Source organism: Mustelus asterias, chromosome 4 (assembly GCF_964213995.1).
Source record: "Mustelus asterias chromosome 4, sMusAst1.hap1.1, whole genome shotgun sequence".
Classification (NCBI taxonomy): domain Eukaryota; kingdom Metazoa; phylum Chordata; class Chondrichthyes; order Carcharhiniformes; family Triakidae; genus Mustelus; species Mustelus asterias.
Window position 1 is genome coordinate 144718094 of NC_135804.1, and position 16197 is coordinate 144734290.

The window sequence follows — 16197 nt, forward strand, 5'->3', positions numbered from 1 at the left end:
ATTCTTACCTGCAAGCCTCCGAAAAATCCCACCTGATGTTTTCCCTCGTGGGGAATCTAGAACAAGTGTGCACAGTCAAAATAGGTCCCTACCCACCACTTGCTGTGATTACAGTGTACATTTGTCTAATACGCCCCCATCGTTTGGCTCTGGAAGAGAGGGACAGGGTTGAATCATTGGGCTCCACTGCTGGGGTGGGATTTTACCCTGCAAGGTAAGTTCAAAAGGTCTTACCCATGCCCCCTCTATTCCAACCTGATGCCAATTCATGCCCTCCCACCAATCCACATGGGTCCTTATAGCCCCCATACGAACTCAATGCTAACTGGGAGAATGGAAATTGAAGGGCCATGAGATGGTATGTAGGGTATGAGGAGGATGGATGGGAGAGAGGCAAGAATTACATTGAGTTTGCATGGGGAGTGGATGAGATGTGAGGGCTAGAAGGCCTAAAATGTAACCAAACATCTGCCAGAGAACAAAGGTAGGCCTTTTAACCAGCACATCTCGGAACTTAACTGCTCCTATGGCCAACTCTGGTCTGCTTCCAAGGATGGCGGGTCTGAGCCTGGACCATTCAAGGGCCTTTCTACTGAGATGGGTGCAGCAAAGTAGGAAATCGCCCAACTCCAGATGTATCCCTCGGTAGCGAAAACCCAGGTCTATGGTTCAGGTAGTGAAAAAATTCAACGGGAGATGTGAGCAGGGGTTCTCTGTCTCAACACACCTCGTGAGACAACGAAGTATTTTTTTCCACTCAGGTCCTGCTTTATATGTTGTTGTAATTGCATTGGTTGGCTACCCTCTGCCGAACATCTCCACATCTTTGTGGGACATACCACCATTGGAATGGTAATTGTGTGGACTTGTGCACTGTTTTAAAGTTTAAAGTTTATTTATTAGTGTCACAAACAGGCGTACATTAACACTGCAATTAAGTTACTGTGAAAATCCCCTAGTTGCCACACTCCAGTCACTGTTCAGGTACACTGAGGGAGTATTTAGCATGGCCAATGCATCTAACCAGCACGTCTTTTGGATTGTGGGAGGAAACCGGAGCACCCGGAGGAAACGCACGCAGACACAGGGCGAAAGTGCAGATTCCGCACAGACAATGACCCAAGCCGGGAATTGAACCCGGGTCCCTGGCACTGAGAGGCAGCAGTGCTAACCACTGTGCCACCATGCCGCCCACATGATGATACTATGCTTAATTTAAACAGGTGCACCGTTCCTATGATGGTGCCGGGGAGCTAGGCTTAATAACATACACCTGAAATATCATTCAAAGCAACATTAGCAATGAAACGTTAAATGGGTTGAAATGTCAAAAATGTTTTTCTGTTGGTTTTCGCAGCACACCAGTGCTGGTGCTGAAGGATCTGGCCAAGCTTTAGCTTCTCCTGGTTCCTGTCTAGAAGAATTCCGATCTGCACCATTCATCGAATGCCATGGCCGGGGCACTTGCAACTATTATGCCAACTCGTACAGCTTCTGGTTAGCCACGGTTGAGATGACGGAGATGTTCAGGTGAGGAATAGCTAAAATTGTAGCAATCAATTATGTGCACCTTTGAATGCAAATGCCTTGTTCTTTGGTTTTTGCTAATGGTACAATCGCTAGACAAATGGCTACTTCTGTTTATGTTCATTGAGTCATAGACGTTTACAGCAGGAAACAGGTCCTTCAGCCCAACTTGACCATGCTGTCCAGTTTCTACCACTAAGCTAGTCCCAATTGCCTGTGTTTGGCCCATATCCCTCTATACCCACCTTACCCATCATGTTTCATAAATGACCCTGGTACCTTCTGTTGACACAGTAAGAAGTCTCACAACACCAGGTTAAAGTCCAACAGGTTTATTTGGTAGCAAAAGCCACTAGCTTTCGGAGCACTCGCTGCTCCTTCGTCAGGTGAGTGGGATTTCAGTTCACAAACAGGGCTTATAAAGACACAAACTCAATTTACAAAACAATGGTTGGAATGCGAGTCTTTACAGGTAATCAAGTCTTAAAGGTACAGACAATGTGAGTGGAGAGAAGGTTAAGCACAGGTTAAAGAGATGTGTATTGTCTCCAGCCGGGACAGTTAGTGAGATTCTGCAAGTCCAGGCAAGTCGTGGGGGTTACAGATAGTGTGACATGAACCCAAGATCCCGGTTGAGGCCGTCCTCATGTGTGCGGAACTTGGCTATCAGTCTCTGCTCAGCAACTCTGCGCTGTCGTGTGTCGTGAAGGCCGCCTTGGAGAATGCTTACCCGAAGATCAGAAGCTGAATGCCCGTGACCGCTGAAATGTTCCCCAACAGGAAGAGAACACTCTTGCCTGGTGATTGCCGAGCGGTGTTCATTCATCCGTTGTCGTAGTGTCTGCATGGTCTCCCCAATGTACCATGCCTCGGGACATCCTTTCCTGCAACGTATCAGGTAGACAACGTTGGCCGAGTTGCAAGAAGTGGGGGTGTGGGGATAGCCTTGACGAGATGTTCGTCTTCATTGATGACATGTTGAAGGCTCTGGAGAAGATGTCGTAGCTTCTCCGCTCCGGGGAAGTACTGGATGACGAAGGGTACTCTGTCCGCCGTATCCCGTGTTTGTCTTCTGAGGAGGTCGGTGCGGTTTTTTGCTGTGGTGCATCGGAACTTCCCCACACCCCCACTTCTTGCCTTCAAACAACCACACAACCTCAAACAGACCATTGTCCGCAGCAAACTACCCAGCCTTCAGGAGAACAGTGACCATGACACCACACAACCCTGCCACAGCAACCTCTGCAAGACGTGCCGGATCATCGACATGGATGCCATCATCTCACGTGAGAACACCATCCACCAGACATACTCTTGCAACTCGGCCAACGTTGTCTACCTGATACGCTGCAGGAAAGAATGTCCCAAGGCATGGTACATTGGGGAAACCATGCAGACGCTACGACAACGGATGAATGAACACCGCTCGACAATCACCAGGCAAGAGTGTTCTCTTTCTGTGGGGGAGCACTTCAGCGGTCACGGGCATTTGGCCTCTGATCTTCGGGTAAACGCACATGAGGACGGCCTCAACCGGGATCTTGGGTTCATGTCACACTATCTGTAACCCCCACGACTTGCCTGGGCTTGCAAAATCTCACTAACTGTCCCGGCTGGAGACAATACACATCTCTTTAACCTGTACTTAACCCTCTCTCCACTCACATTGTCTGTACCTTTAAGACTTGATTACCTGTAAAGCATTGCATTCCAACCATTATTTTGTAAATTGAGTTTGTGTCTTTATATGCCCTGTTTGTGAACTGAAATCCCACTCACCTGACGAAGGAGCAGCGAGCGCTCTGAAAACTAACCAAATAAACCTGTTGAACTTTAACCTGGTGTTGTGAGACTTCTTACTGTGTTTACCCCAGTCAAATGCTGGCATCTCCGCATCACACCTTCTGTTGAGTCATGTTGCCCCAGGTGTCTTCTGGTACTCACCCAACTGTTTATCCTTTGTATGTAAATCTCAACAGCAGATGTTGGCTGCTGTTTGGTTGCAGCCGTATTAAATTTGCCACCAACTTCCCACCACAAGTAATCTTGATACTCAGAGCTCACTGCCACCATTAAAATTAAACTGACCGTAGATGTCCCTGCATGGGCAGTACTCCCTCCAATCAGGGTGATGGAAATGTTAAAATGGCTCCCTCCCATATCCATGCACAGACCTGAAATTGATCCTGTGATGTCTGAACTTTTATTTTCTCCTTTTCCATGTTGATGGGATGTGAGCATCACTAGAAATTCCATTTTGTGTTCCCCATTTCTATTGCCCTTGAGAAGGTGGTGGGCTGCCTTCACAAATTGCTGGGATCCATCTGGTGTAGGTACACCCACAGTTCTGTTTGGAAGCGAGTTCCAGAGTTTTGACCAAGTAACAGGGAAGGAAGAGTGATATAGTTCCAAGTCATGATGGCTTGGAGGGAAACCCACAGGTGGTGGCGGTGTTCCCATGTATCTGCTGCCCTTGTCCTCCTCGGTGGTAGATCCTGGGTTTGGAATGTGCTGCCTAAGGACCTTTGGCAAGTTTCTCCAGTACATCTTGTAGATGATACACCTGTTGCCCCTCTGCACCAGTAGTGGAGGAGTGAATCTTTAAGGTGATATGTAAGATGCTGATGAGATGGGCTGCTTTGTCCTGGATGATATCAAGCTTCTTGAGTGTTGTTGGATCTGCACTCATCCAAGCAAGCGAGGAGTATTCCATCACATTCCTACCTTGTGCCTTGTAGATGGTAGACAGGCTTTGGGGAGTCAGGAGATTAATTACTTACCACAGAATTCCTAACCTCTGACCTGCTATTGTAGCCACAGTATTTATATGGCTGGTCCAGTTAGGTTTCTGGTCAATGGTATTCCCCAGGGTGGTGGGGGATTTAGTGATGGTAATGCCATTAAGAGGAGATGGTTAAATTCTCTCTTATTGGAGAGAGCCATTGTCTGGCACTTGTGGAATGCAAATGTCACTGAATTTCTATGTTTCTATAGAGGTATATAAGATGTTGAGAGGCATAGATTGGGTGGACTCTCAGAGGCTTTTTCCCAGGGTGGAAATGGCTGCTACGAGAGGACACAGGTTTAAGGTGCTGGGGAGTAGGTACAGGGGAAATGTTAGGGGGAAGTTTTTCACACAGGGTGGTGGGCGAGTGGAATCGGCTGCCGTCAGTGGTGGTGGAGGCAAACTCAATAGGGTCTTTTAAGAGACTCCTGGATGAGTACATGGGACTTAATAGGATGGAGGGTTATAGGTAGGCCTAAAAGGTAGGGATATGTTCGGCACAACTTGTGGGGCCGAAGGGCCTGTTTTGTGCTGTAGTTTTCTATGTTTCTACTTGTCAGACCAAATTTTAATGTTGCCCAGGTCTTAAAGAATGCGAGTTTAGACTGCTTCAGTATCTGAGAAGGTGCGAATGGTGCTGAACATTGTGCAATCATCAGTGGACATTCTCATTTCTGACCTTATGATGGAGGGAAGGTCATTAATGAAGCAGCTGAAGATGGTTGGGCCTTGGACACTATCCTGAGGAACTCTTGAAGTGATGCCCTGGTGCTGAACCGTCCTGTCCTTGACCTCCAACCATCTTCCTTTGTGAAAGATATGACTCCAACAATGGAAAGTTTTCCCCCTGGTTCCCATTGACTTCAATTTTACTAGGGCCTGTTGCCATTCTGCCTTGATGTCAAGGGCAGTTACTTTCACCTCACCTCTTGAATTTAGTTCTTTTGTCCATGTTTGGACCAAGGCTATAATGAGATCTGAAGCGTAGTGGCTCACGCAGAACCACTGGGTCTGCCCTGGCTCAATGACTATATCCGTCAAAATATCCAGGTGCCACTTCCCCTGGTTCTGGGTAAAAAGTGATTGTGAAGAATTCTGCATCATTCAGTAACTTGAAAAGGGATGATTCTAGGGAGGGTGACTGTCACAAATTTAAAATAATTATTGTGCACTGTGTGGTTTGGTTTGATTTGATTTATTATTATCACATGTATTAGTATATAGTGAGAAGTATTATTTCTTGCACGCTATACAGACAAAGCATACCATTCATAGAGAAGGAAAGAAGAGAGTGCAGAATGTAGTGTTACAATCATAGATAGTGTGTAGAGAAAGATCAACTTTGTGCGAGGTAGGTCCAAAAAAGTCTGATGGCAGCTGGGAAGAAGCTGTTCTTGAGTCGGTTGGTGCGTGATCTCAGACTTTTGTACCTTTTTACCGATGGAAGAAGGTAGAAGAGAGTGGCCAGAATTTTACCGCCTCGCCTGCCCCAGAATCAGAGCGGGTGAGGCTCACCAAACGGCATTCTCCACGGACGTCGCTCTTGGACGGGATCCTACGAGTTTTGGGCAGGCGGGGTGGTAAAATTCCGGCAAGTATGTTTGGGGTGGGTGGGGTCCTTGATTATGCTGGCTGCTTTTCCGAGACAGTGGGAAGTGTAGACGGAATCAATGGATGGGAGTGTGGGATTGAAAAATGAAGATCTAGACCTGTACAGAATTAGCAATCATTCGGTACTGCTGGTCTCAAGATTTCTGAGCTAGGGAGGGGAAATCAAGATAGGTTCCTCGTTTCAGACCATTATCTTATGTACCCTGCTGGAAATGCATGCACATGATGCTCCAATCTGGCTCCACTGTGGCAGCATAGAGCATAGAACAGTACAGCTCAGGAACAGGCCCTTCGGCCCACAATGCTGTGCCGAACATAGCCTGCGACACTCCAGAACCCGTCACCCAGTGCATGCCAGTGCCTTCAGGAGAGGTAGGGTGGTGTTGGACATGTCTAGAATGGGTACCTCTATTTGTGTAATAAAGTTAGTTTGGTTTTTACTTCCTCGTTTATTTATCCCTTCCGTACAACAGTAAACCGCAATCCGAGACTCTGAAAGCTGGAGAACTCCGAACACGCGTGAGCCGCTGTCAAGTGTGTATGAAAAGGACGTAATGCATTGGCAGCCGGCACTGAAACAACAACCCGAAATCGGCCGAGAAGAAGAAATCCAGCTCAATAAGTAAAAAACAAACTGTAGGGCGCTCTGTCTTCCATTTACAATGGTGCTACTGTGCGAAGCAAAAACAAACACACAAAAAAACAAAAAAAAACTGTTCACACATAATATTCGTTTGTACGTACCTCATGTAAAGAGTAATCAGTGCATTTTGGAAAGTAACAAGCAAGAAACTGCGGCGTTGTGGAGCGAGAAACAGTGGTGCCTCCTGTTCTGTTTCTGTAGTGGGAAGAGGTGACCCCAAAATGGCACTTTCTGTCAATTTAAGAGTAATGCACTGAAAACATTACAACAACGAGACTGCTTACATCTTCATTTTATTTTTGTTTGTTTTTGAAAGCAATTTTTTTTCTCATGGTGCTACTAACCAACTACTGCATCCAGGTTCTTAAATATTAATAATTAATAATCAACCTGTTACTTCCTCGGTTTTTTTTGTAAGTACTGAAAAATGTGTATATGATGTATCCAGGCTTTTATCACTTGAAGAATCTCAGCGTCACAATTCTCACCAATAACATCAATTTGTGCTTCACATATTAACGGCTCAATTAGCATTTTTACCTATTATTGTTAAAAGTAGCAGAATTGTGGAAACAAAAATTGCAGTATTTTCTACTATTGGATTCACTTTACGGGATTCCCTACTTTACTATCGAACTACTGATTTGTTTTATTTTTGCTTTTTGCAGGCAATTTAAAAATGTTCCCTTCTCTCGACCCTTTGTCCTCCCTCTTAAAAGATAAGCTGCAGTTTGCAATTATTAAAAAAAAAGTTTCTGTTTTGGAAATTGTAAAAAGTTGTATTTGTAGTTATGATCAGGGGTTTTTAATATGCAAAAATTATACACTGTGCTACACAATTACAGCTTTCCCAAGGGGCCTTTAAATGTTAAATATACTTTTTTTTGTATTGTCTGAAATTATGTAAAATGATTAGCCATAAGAAGTGCCTGTGAAGAGAGATCAAACTGTGTTTATAAACCATTTTCAATTGAATCAGATCCCACTTGGTCCGAACATTTCTGCTTTTTTCCCACCATCGTTACCATAGAGCAAACACACAAAAAGCTTACCAAAGGTTCATTTATTTTAACTTCAGCAAAGATGTGTCTCTCTCCAAAAGTGTTCTTTCTTGTATATTATCCAGGACAGTTCCAAATGACTTTATAAAACAAAAAAAAATACAAATCTGAAATAAAGGAAACATTGACTTAAAAATACGTGTCTTTTAACTGTTCTCTTATTGACTTCTAAAAATGGGTTTTTAATAAAATTTCTAAACATAATTTGATTCTCCTGTTTTAGCTGTTATTGGGTCATTTTCTTCCCCTCCCCCGCTTCTACCCCAGATTGCTCCCAGCATCATGCACCTCATTTCCCATGACCTAGCTGATCTAAATGGAGACTCGCTGATGAATGACTGGAGCAACCCAAAGTCTCGCTTCCTTAACACGCAATGTGCCGGTCCCATGTGTGCCAGTCCCAAAGTGTACTTACCCAACAATACTGCTAATTACCAATCTTAAAATACAGCCTCTGACCTATAGGCTGTTGGAGAGCTTTTGCTGCTCTTTAGTCAGCTGGCTATGACTACATGATCCGGAAGTTAGTTGTGGTCTATTTTCGTGCACATTGCCAGTGATAGTCTGCTGATGGCTATCGCCCAAAATTGGGTGTGGTTTCACATTATTTGGCATTGTTGTTGGTACTGTCCACACCTCTATGGTATGTCCACCCCATTTTACATTGTTGCATGTCTATAGATATAACACTTGGGACGAATGAGATCAAAGGTGATGGAGAGAAAGCAGGATTAGGCTATTGAGTTGGATGATCAGCCATGATCGTGATGAACGGTGGAGCAGGCTTGAAGGGCCGAATGGCCTCCTCCTGCTCCTATCTTCTACGTTTCTATGTCGAGCTTCTACCTCACTACCACTAGGCCTGCGATTTAATCCCATAGTGAGGTGAAGCTGGAGCAGCAATGGAATGAGCTGATCATGAGTACGTTAGAATCAGTTGGAGCATTCCTGTCGCCAGGACAACGGCTTCTGTTTCACACAGTACTATCCAATTTAGCACATGCACCTTGGGACAGACATTAGGCTCCCATTTGACCTGTGCAGCCAGAGGGGACTCATGCCTAATTCACATTGTCACAACTTCTCCCCTCGATTCAGTTTTAAAAGGCTCATGAAAAATGATGTAAATAATTTTGGGTATCTTCACAACGAATCACTGTGACGGACCTTTTAGTTATTGCAGGAACATCATGCAAATCAAACAACTTTGATAAAGGCAAAATACTGCGGATGCTGGAATCTGAAACAAAAACAGAAAATGCTGGAAAATCTCAACAGGTCTGACAGCATCTGTGGGGAGAGAATAGAGCCGTTGTTTCGAGTCTGGATGACGCTTCATCAGTAAGGAGTCTAACAACACCAGGTTAAGGTCCAACAGGTTTATTTGGTAGCAATCGCCACTAACCTAGTGTTATTAGACTCCTTACTGTGTTTACCCCAGTCCAACGCTGGCATCTCCACATCATGACCCTTCATCAGCCAGCTCTGATGAAAGGTCATCCAGACTCAAAATGTTGGCTCTATTCTCTCTCCACAGACGCTGTCAGACCTGTTGAGATTTTCCACCATTTTCTGTTCAAATAATTTTGGGCTGGTTGCATGTGACAAATATTAAATTGACTTTTCTGGACTGTTTTCCTCCATTGCTGGCTACTTTCTCTTAAAAGACAAGATAATAAAAATAATTGAAACAAAACATAGGGTGACTCTCCTTGTCTGTGTTCTTCTGAATGGAGACCTCTTCTTGCTTGGATCTCTACATTTCCACTGAGATCATCTCACCACGGGGTGAATCCAGCCCTGGTTATGGTAAGGTGTCACTGCTTTAAAATGTTTTAATCTGGATCCCAGCTAAGAAAATTCCACCAAATGGGACTGAGTGTAATTCAGGACCAGTTCAGCAGCTTTATACAGAAAAATTGGAGATGGGGCGGAGGGTGGGGTGGATTCCAGACAAATGCTGATACCAGTCACCTGCTGTTGGGATTAAGGTCATATTGCTGCATCTTTCGACATGCTGCATTTGAATCCATGCACACTTCACTCCATGATACATCAGAAAACTTGCAAAGTAAAGAGAGTAATGTATGTGCGTAGCCGGTTAATCAGGCTGTGTGAAATCCATTAATGGAAGATAGCAAAAAGAGGGACCGAACCATGTCATGTACCCTTTTCATCTATGTGGCCAGCTGACTGTGATAAAGGCGGGTGCGTTACATGGTTTAGCGTACTGACTTTATGCACATCCTCCAGGGGAAAGTGGAGCAATTTAGAGCGTTTGGGATGGAGAAATGTTACTTTTTCTCATACATACTGTTCAATATTGGGGCCAGCTGCAAGTGTTTCCAGGAGATAGGTAGGCATGCTTTCTCAAATAAATCATCCTCTGACATACATTTTACTCAGTAATTCTACATTGTAATCATGACTGGTCAGATTGTTTTCCATTGTTTATGACAACTTGTACCTGGAGGTACCTTAAGGCCTGTATTGTATGGTAAAATGTCTGCATTTTAAAAAGCTTAATAAAACTACAGTTTTTAAACAGAAATAGCATTCCATTCTTCAGCATGTTGTCCAATTTTTATGTCACAGCACAATGTTTACACAGAAAGATTTGCAGTTGGAAGTCTGAAGTGTGTGGAATTCCTGACCCAAGTTTCATATTTCTGACAAAGGTGAGTTATCCATATGAGGCTTCTGTAGTAATGCTCTTCCTCCTATGCACACATGTAACCTTCCATATTGTCTGATATATCTTCCTATATGGATCACGGTCCCTCAGAGGAGTTCTGAACCCTAGCCTGCATGAGGAGAGCTTTTGAAAAGCAAGGTCGATTGTCAGAAAAACCCACCTGGTTCACTATTGTCCTTCAGGGAAGGAAATCTGCCTTCCTTACCTGGTCTGGCCTACATGTGACTCCAGAGCCACAGCAATGTGGTTGACTTTCAATTGCCCTCCAATGGCAACTAGGGATGGGCAATAAATGCTGGCCAGCCAGCGATACCCATATCCCATGAATGAATTTTAAAAAGCTCCCTTTGTGCCTGCCATGCCAGGTATTACCCGAATCCAGCCCCCTAGGCTCTGATGCCCCAATGCCAAGCTTTGCCTTTTCACCAACTCCCTGGTAAGTACGAATAGCTACAATGCAGTTGTAGGCCTCTCCAGGCTGAAACTGTCCTCTTGTTACAGCACGTGGTCTAGCTGGGGCCTGGGTCAGGAGTTTTGACTGCATTGTTCCAGTGCATTGAATCTGCCAGGCAAGATGGTCCCAAAAGAAATTTGACCCTAGTCTTTCCCAGGATCTTAAAACTGTGGAACTCCACGCATCACCTTAGCCTGCTTTTTCCTTTACAATTTCCGGGCCTGTAAAAAGTTAACTCAGGATTCTGTAATCATTCCTTCCTAACTTACTTCTTCTCCAATTCTGTTGGCGGCCTTTCACCTACATTTCTCAATAGTCGAGAAAGCACATTTAAGCAGAATTCCAGACCCAAAGTGGCATTTTCTGCAAAACCAATCACTTTTAGGGATACACTTGCTGAGTCTACAGCAGCAGCCAGTTACCTCATCAACAGCCAGGCCTTAGAAAAGTTAGACTCTAATACAAACATTATTCACGCACAAACCCTCTGAGGAATTTTGGTAACTGAGCAAACTGTCTGAGTCATTCAGGAGATTCAAACAGAATGTAACATCAATGCCAAAACCCCACCACGTTCGGAATGAAACCTTGTGGGGAGTTGCAGTGGAGATTGCTTAACATTTCTGTGATTCAGCACTTAACCAGCCCTCTGTTCCCTATCATCTGCCAAGAACAAGTATGAAACTTTCTCAAGTTAATGAATGGTAACAGGAGTCCGCGGAATTGCATCCAGAATGATTCGGCACTTTCGAGAGAGAAGAATCCAAAAGTTCAAAAAGAGAAGTGGAACTTTCTTCAGAAAGTGTTTTAAGTTTTACTTGTGGGATGTTCTCATTCACCTCCTGTATCATCTACTCAAAATGACAAGAGGCAATCCAGTTCTTAACCTTGCCATGGACGCAGGGTCCTATTTTACCATTTTGATTCGAAACTGGGAGTGTTTCAGATCCGACTTTTAGACCCATTCTCAGGCGCCCCCATACGCACTCTGCAAAAATATCAGTGATTCCGAATCGCGCTGCACAAGCCTGTGGGCGGGGCTTAACGCGCCCGAAACCCTGCAGCTCCGATCGACACCTTCAACTGCTCATGCGCAGAGAAAAATGATAGAATGCGGCTCCCCTGCCACATCCTTCCTGGGCCGGATAATGCCTTCCCCCAGGCCCCCACAGACATTGCTCCACCACCCACAACATTACTGACCCCCCTTATTCCCCCCAACCCCCCCCCCCCCCCCGCCACCCGGACCGATTGCCGCCATTTTTGGGCCTTGGTAAAGGGGGAACCGGCGCGGAGGCGGGTGCGGACTGCACTACTCGCCTCACACCCAACTTTACCAAGTTTTCGCGCCCGAAAACACGCGCAACTTGATGGTAAAATCAGGTCCACAGAGTCCATCTGAAATTGTTCTGTTTTAAAAGAACGAAGCATTCAAACCTCTTCGAAATGCAATGTGATTTGTCTAAATTTTTACACCTGAGGGCAGCACAATGTCACAATGATTAGCACTTACAGCACCAGGACCAGGGTTCAATTCCCAGCTTGGGTCACTGTCTGCGGGGAGGGAGTCTGCACATTCTCCCCGTGTCTGCGTGGGTTTCCTCCGGGTGTTCTGGTTTCCTCCCACAGTCCAAAGTTGTGCGGGTTAGGCAGATTGGCCATGCTAAATTGTCCCTTAGTGTCAAGCGGACTGGCTAGGGTAAATGCATGGGGTTATGGGGATAGGGCTTGGGTGGGATTGTGGTCGGTGCAGACTCGATGGGCCGAATGGCCTCCTTCTGCACTGCAGGGATTCTATCATTCTATATAATTGGGTACAATTGAACACAAGCATAGCATTTTGATGCAGCACCCTTGTTCATGCATTCCAATGTAGAACAATTCCGGATGTAATCATGAAATGTGCCCAACTATTTGATTATTAACATTCAGTATGGATGCGAACACATTCCAGGGATACTTAGCCTTTGTGTGAGGAATATTCTAGCATTTCCTAATAGATTAGGCTGAATTGCTCATACCATGATTTACAAATTAGATTTTTGAAAGCTGATTTGCAGTTCACATAAGATTGCTTCACAAATCAATTGCACATGTACCAAGTCTGAAGTATACTTGGCTACACTTAATTCAACATAGCATCGGGTTTATACAACATAGCTGAGCAGACGTATTAGAGATTTCAGTTAAGGGGCTCCTGTGCCCTATTTTAGCTCAATGCTGTTTTGGTCTCCTTATATGGCAGACTAATTGTGTTTGGAAGGATGACAGGTTTACGGTGACCTATTTTTCTTTCCAAAAATGTAAAGAATGTGGGTTTGATAGGTGGGGGAAGGACAGAATGGTGCATTGTTAACCACATACGCTGCAATCAATGACAAAGAACTTCAACTCATTGCATGGTGTTGAAAAGTAAAATCTGTTTTGAAATGAGGTCTCCTTTGATCTGATTTGATTTGATTTGATTTATTATTGTCACATGTATTAGTATACTGTGAAAATCATTGTTTCTTGCGCGCTATACAGAGAAAGCATACTGTTCATAGAGAAGGAAATGAGAGAGTGCAGAATGTAGTGTTACAGTCATAGCCAGGGTGTAGAGAAAGTTCCATTTAATATGAGGTAGGCCCATTCAAAAGTTTGATGGCAGCAGGGAAGAAGCTGTTCTCGAGAAAAGATTTACTAGGATGCTACCGGGACTTGAGGGTTTGACTTATAAGGAGAGGCTGGATAGACTGGGACTTTTTTCTCTAGAGCGTAGGAGGCTGAGGGGTGATCTTATAGAGGTCTATAAAATAATGAGGGGCACAGATCAGCTCGATAATCAATATCTTTTCCCAAAGGTAGGGGAGTCTAAAACTAGAGGACACAGGTTTAAGGTGAGAGGGGAGAGATACAAAAGTGTCCAGAGGGGCAATTTTTTCACGCAGAGGGTGGTCAGTGTCTGGAACAAGCTGCCAGAGGTAGCAGTAGAGGTGGGTACAATTTTGTCTTTTAAAAAGCATGTAGGCAGTTACATGGATCAGATGGGTATAGAGGGATATGGGCCAAATGCGGGCAATTGGGATTAGCTTAGGGGTTTAAAAAAAAGGGCGGCATGGACAAGTTGGGCCAAAGTGCCCGTTTCCATGCTGTAAACCTCTATGACTCTATGACTCTATGAGTCGGTTGGTACGTGGCCTCAGACTTTTGTATCTTTTTCCCAACGGAAGAAGGTGGAAGAGAGAATGTTTGGGGTGCGTGGGGTCCTTGATTATGCTGGCTGCTTTGCCGAGGCAGCGGGAAGTGCAGAGTCAATGGGTGGGAGGCTGGTTTGCGTGATGGACTGGGCTTCGCTCACGACCCTTTGTAGGTTCTTACTGTTTTGGGCAGAGCAGGAGCCATGCCAAGCTGTGATACAACCAGAAAGAATGCTTTCTACGGTGCATCTGGTGAGGGTCGTAGTGCACGTGCCAAATTTCCTTAGCCTCACAATCAAGACCAGTATCATTTTTGTTCTGAGCTATTACTTCTTTCACTTCTTTGTGTTTACTGTGTCTGACTGAAGGAGCTGCAGCAGTGACTCTGACTTTGCTCAACCCAATAATACAAGGGGGTCGATGGGCAGAATTTTTCTCCCTCTCCACGGCGTGTTTCACAGTTCACTGGCAATGGGATCTTATGATCTACTGTTGTCAACGGGGTTTCCCATTGAATGCACTCCTCACTGCTGGGAAATCCATGGTGGGGGCGCACCGTCAGCGGGATTGTAAGATCCCACTGGCATAAACGTTAGCAAGATTTCTTTCAGCAGAGTCATCCAAACTCATAGAGTCATAGAGGTTTACAGCATGGAAACAGGCCCTTCGGCCCAACTTGTCCATGCCACCCTTTTATTTACCACTAAGGTAGTCCCAATTGCCTGCATTTGGCCCATATCCCTCTATACCCATCTTACCCATGTAACTGTCCAAATGCTTTTTAAAACACAGAATTGTACCCGCCTCTATTACTACCTCTGGCAGCTTGTTCCAGACACTCACCACCCTCTGTGTAAAATAATTGCCCCTCTGTACCCTTCTGTATCTCACCCCTCTCACCTTAAACCTATGCCCTCTAGTTTTACACTCCCCTACCTTTGGGAAAAGATGTTGACTATCTAGCTGATCTATCCCCCTCTTTATTTTATAGACCTCTATAAGATCACCCCTCAGCCTCCTACGTTCCAGGGAAAAATGTCCCAGTCTATCCAGCCCCTCTTTATAACTCAAACCATCAAGTCCCAGCAGCGTCCTCGTAAATCGTTTCTGCACTCTTTCTAGTTTAATAATATCCTTTCTATAATAGGGCGACCAGACTCGAAACCTTAGCTTTGTTCTCCCTCCACCAATGTGGTCAGACCTGCAGGGATTTTCCAGTATTCTTTGTTTTTGTACAAGGGACCAAATTGGTGTAGGGATAGTTATGAACCTGGGTTGGTTCAATATTGCTGGACTAGAGTGGCAGATTCTTCCACCCTACTAAGAATGATGAACAGGTTTCTGGGACTGGAGGCCCAGTAGCTGTGCTCGCAGTGATGTCAGGTGGCATTCCCACTGTGAGAGGAAGGCATTGCTGAGGCGGGCAAGGCACAAGGGCTCCTCAGTAGGGAGGGGCCCCTGGTTGCCTGCATGGAAGCCCAAATATAATGAGGCCCGCAGCCAATAAGGTCATCAAGGTGCAAAGGAAACTCCTCCGCAGGATTGCTTTTGGACACAATTGCAACCTTTCATCCCCACAGCCTTGTCATTGGGGTATGGAGCCTCTGACTGTGATATCCACCTGGCAATCAGAAGGCTGCCTTGATTCAGTTTGCGGACTCGGCACGTGGCAGGGGGCCAGTCTGCCAGCGGAAATACATTGACAGCACAAGAAAACAGTGCCTTGATGTCTCCAAATTGTCTGTCTGCCTTCATGGAGGCAATAGCTGACCAAATTCCCAGGTTGGCCCTGGGGGCAAGTCTCCAAGATGGGAATCCACTGGGGAGTCATCTGGATGTCACACCCTTTATTTACCTACCACTGGGCATCGCAGGGGCCCCTTTTATCACATTTTAATTTGATATTTTATGTTTCCTTTCCACTTTGTCCTTTGTCTCAGGCAGTTCCCCTCCTTTTGGGATCTGCCCCTTTTAATTTGTCCCTAAGTTAATTTGATTTAGTTTATTTGGTTGGCAAAAAGATCGATAACAGGCAATGGCTTGTCCGGAAGGAACTCATCACCTGAGCCCTTTATCGGGCAGATATCGGGAAGGGTCTGCAGAATTGTTTTCCGGGTCGGGACTTATGTGAGAAATATTGGGGCGATTTTCCCAGAAAAGTTCTAAGAGCTGAATTCATGAGAAAACTGGTGTAATTCACGATTATTTTTTCAGTGGGAGTTCAGACTTGAATCTCCCACAC

General features: G+C 45.1%; 1 protein-coding gene across 2 annotated transcripts in view; it reads left to right on the plus strand.

The window, feature by feature from the left end:
* The window catches only part of col4a5 (collagen, type IV, alpha 5 (Alport syndrome)), a 267143-nt gene extending 259320 nt beyond the window's left edge, over positions 1–7823 (plus strand). For both annotated transcript variants that reach the window (XM_078211888.1, XM_078211889.1), the window contains 2 exons: positions 1358–1530; positions 6397–7823. In XM_078211888.1, the coding sequence (XP_078068014.1) occupies positions 1358–1530; positions 6397–6478 (255 nt within the window). In that variant the 3' untranslated portion in view covers positions 6479–7823. The remainder of the gene's footprint in view (positions 1–1357; positions 1531–6396) is intronic.
* Positions 7824–16197: the final 8374 nt, after the last annotated feature.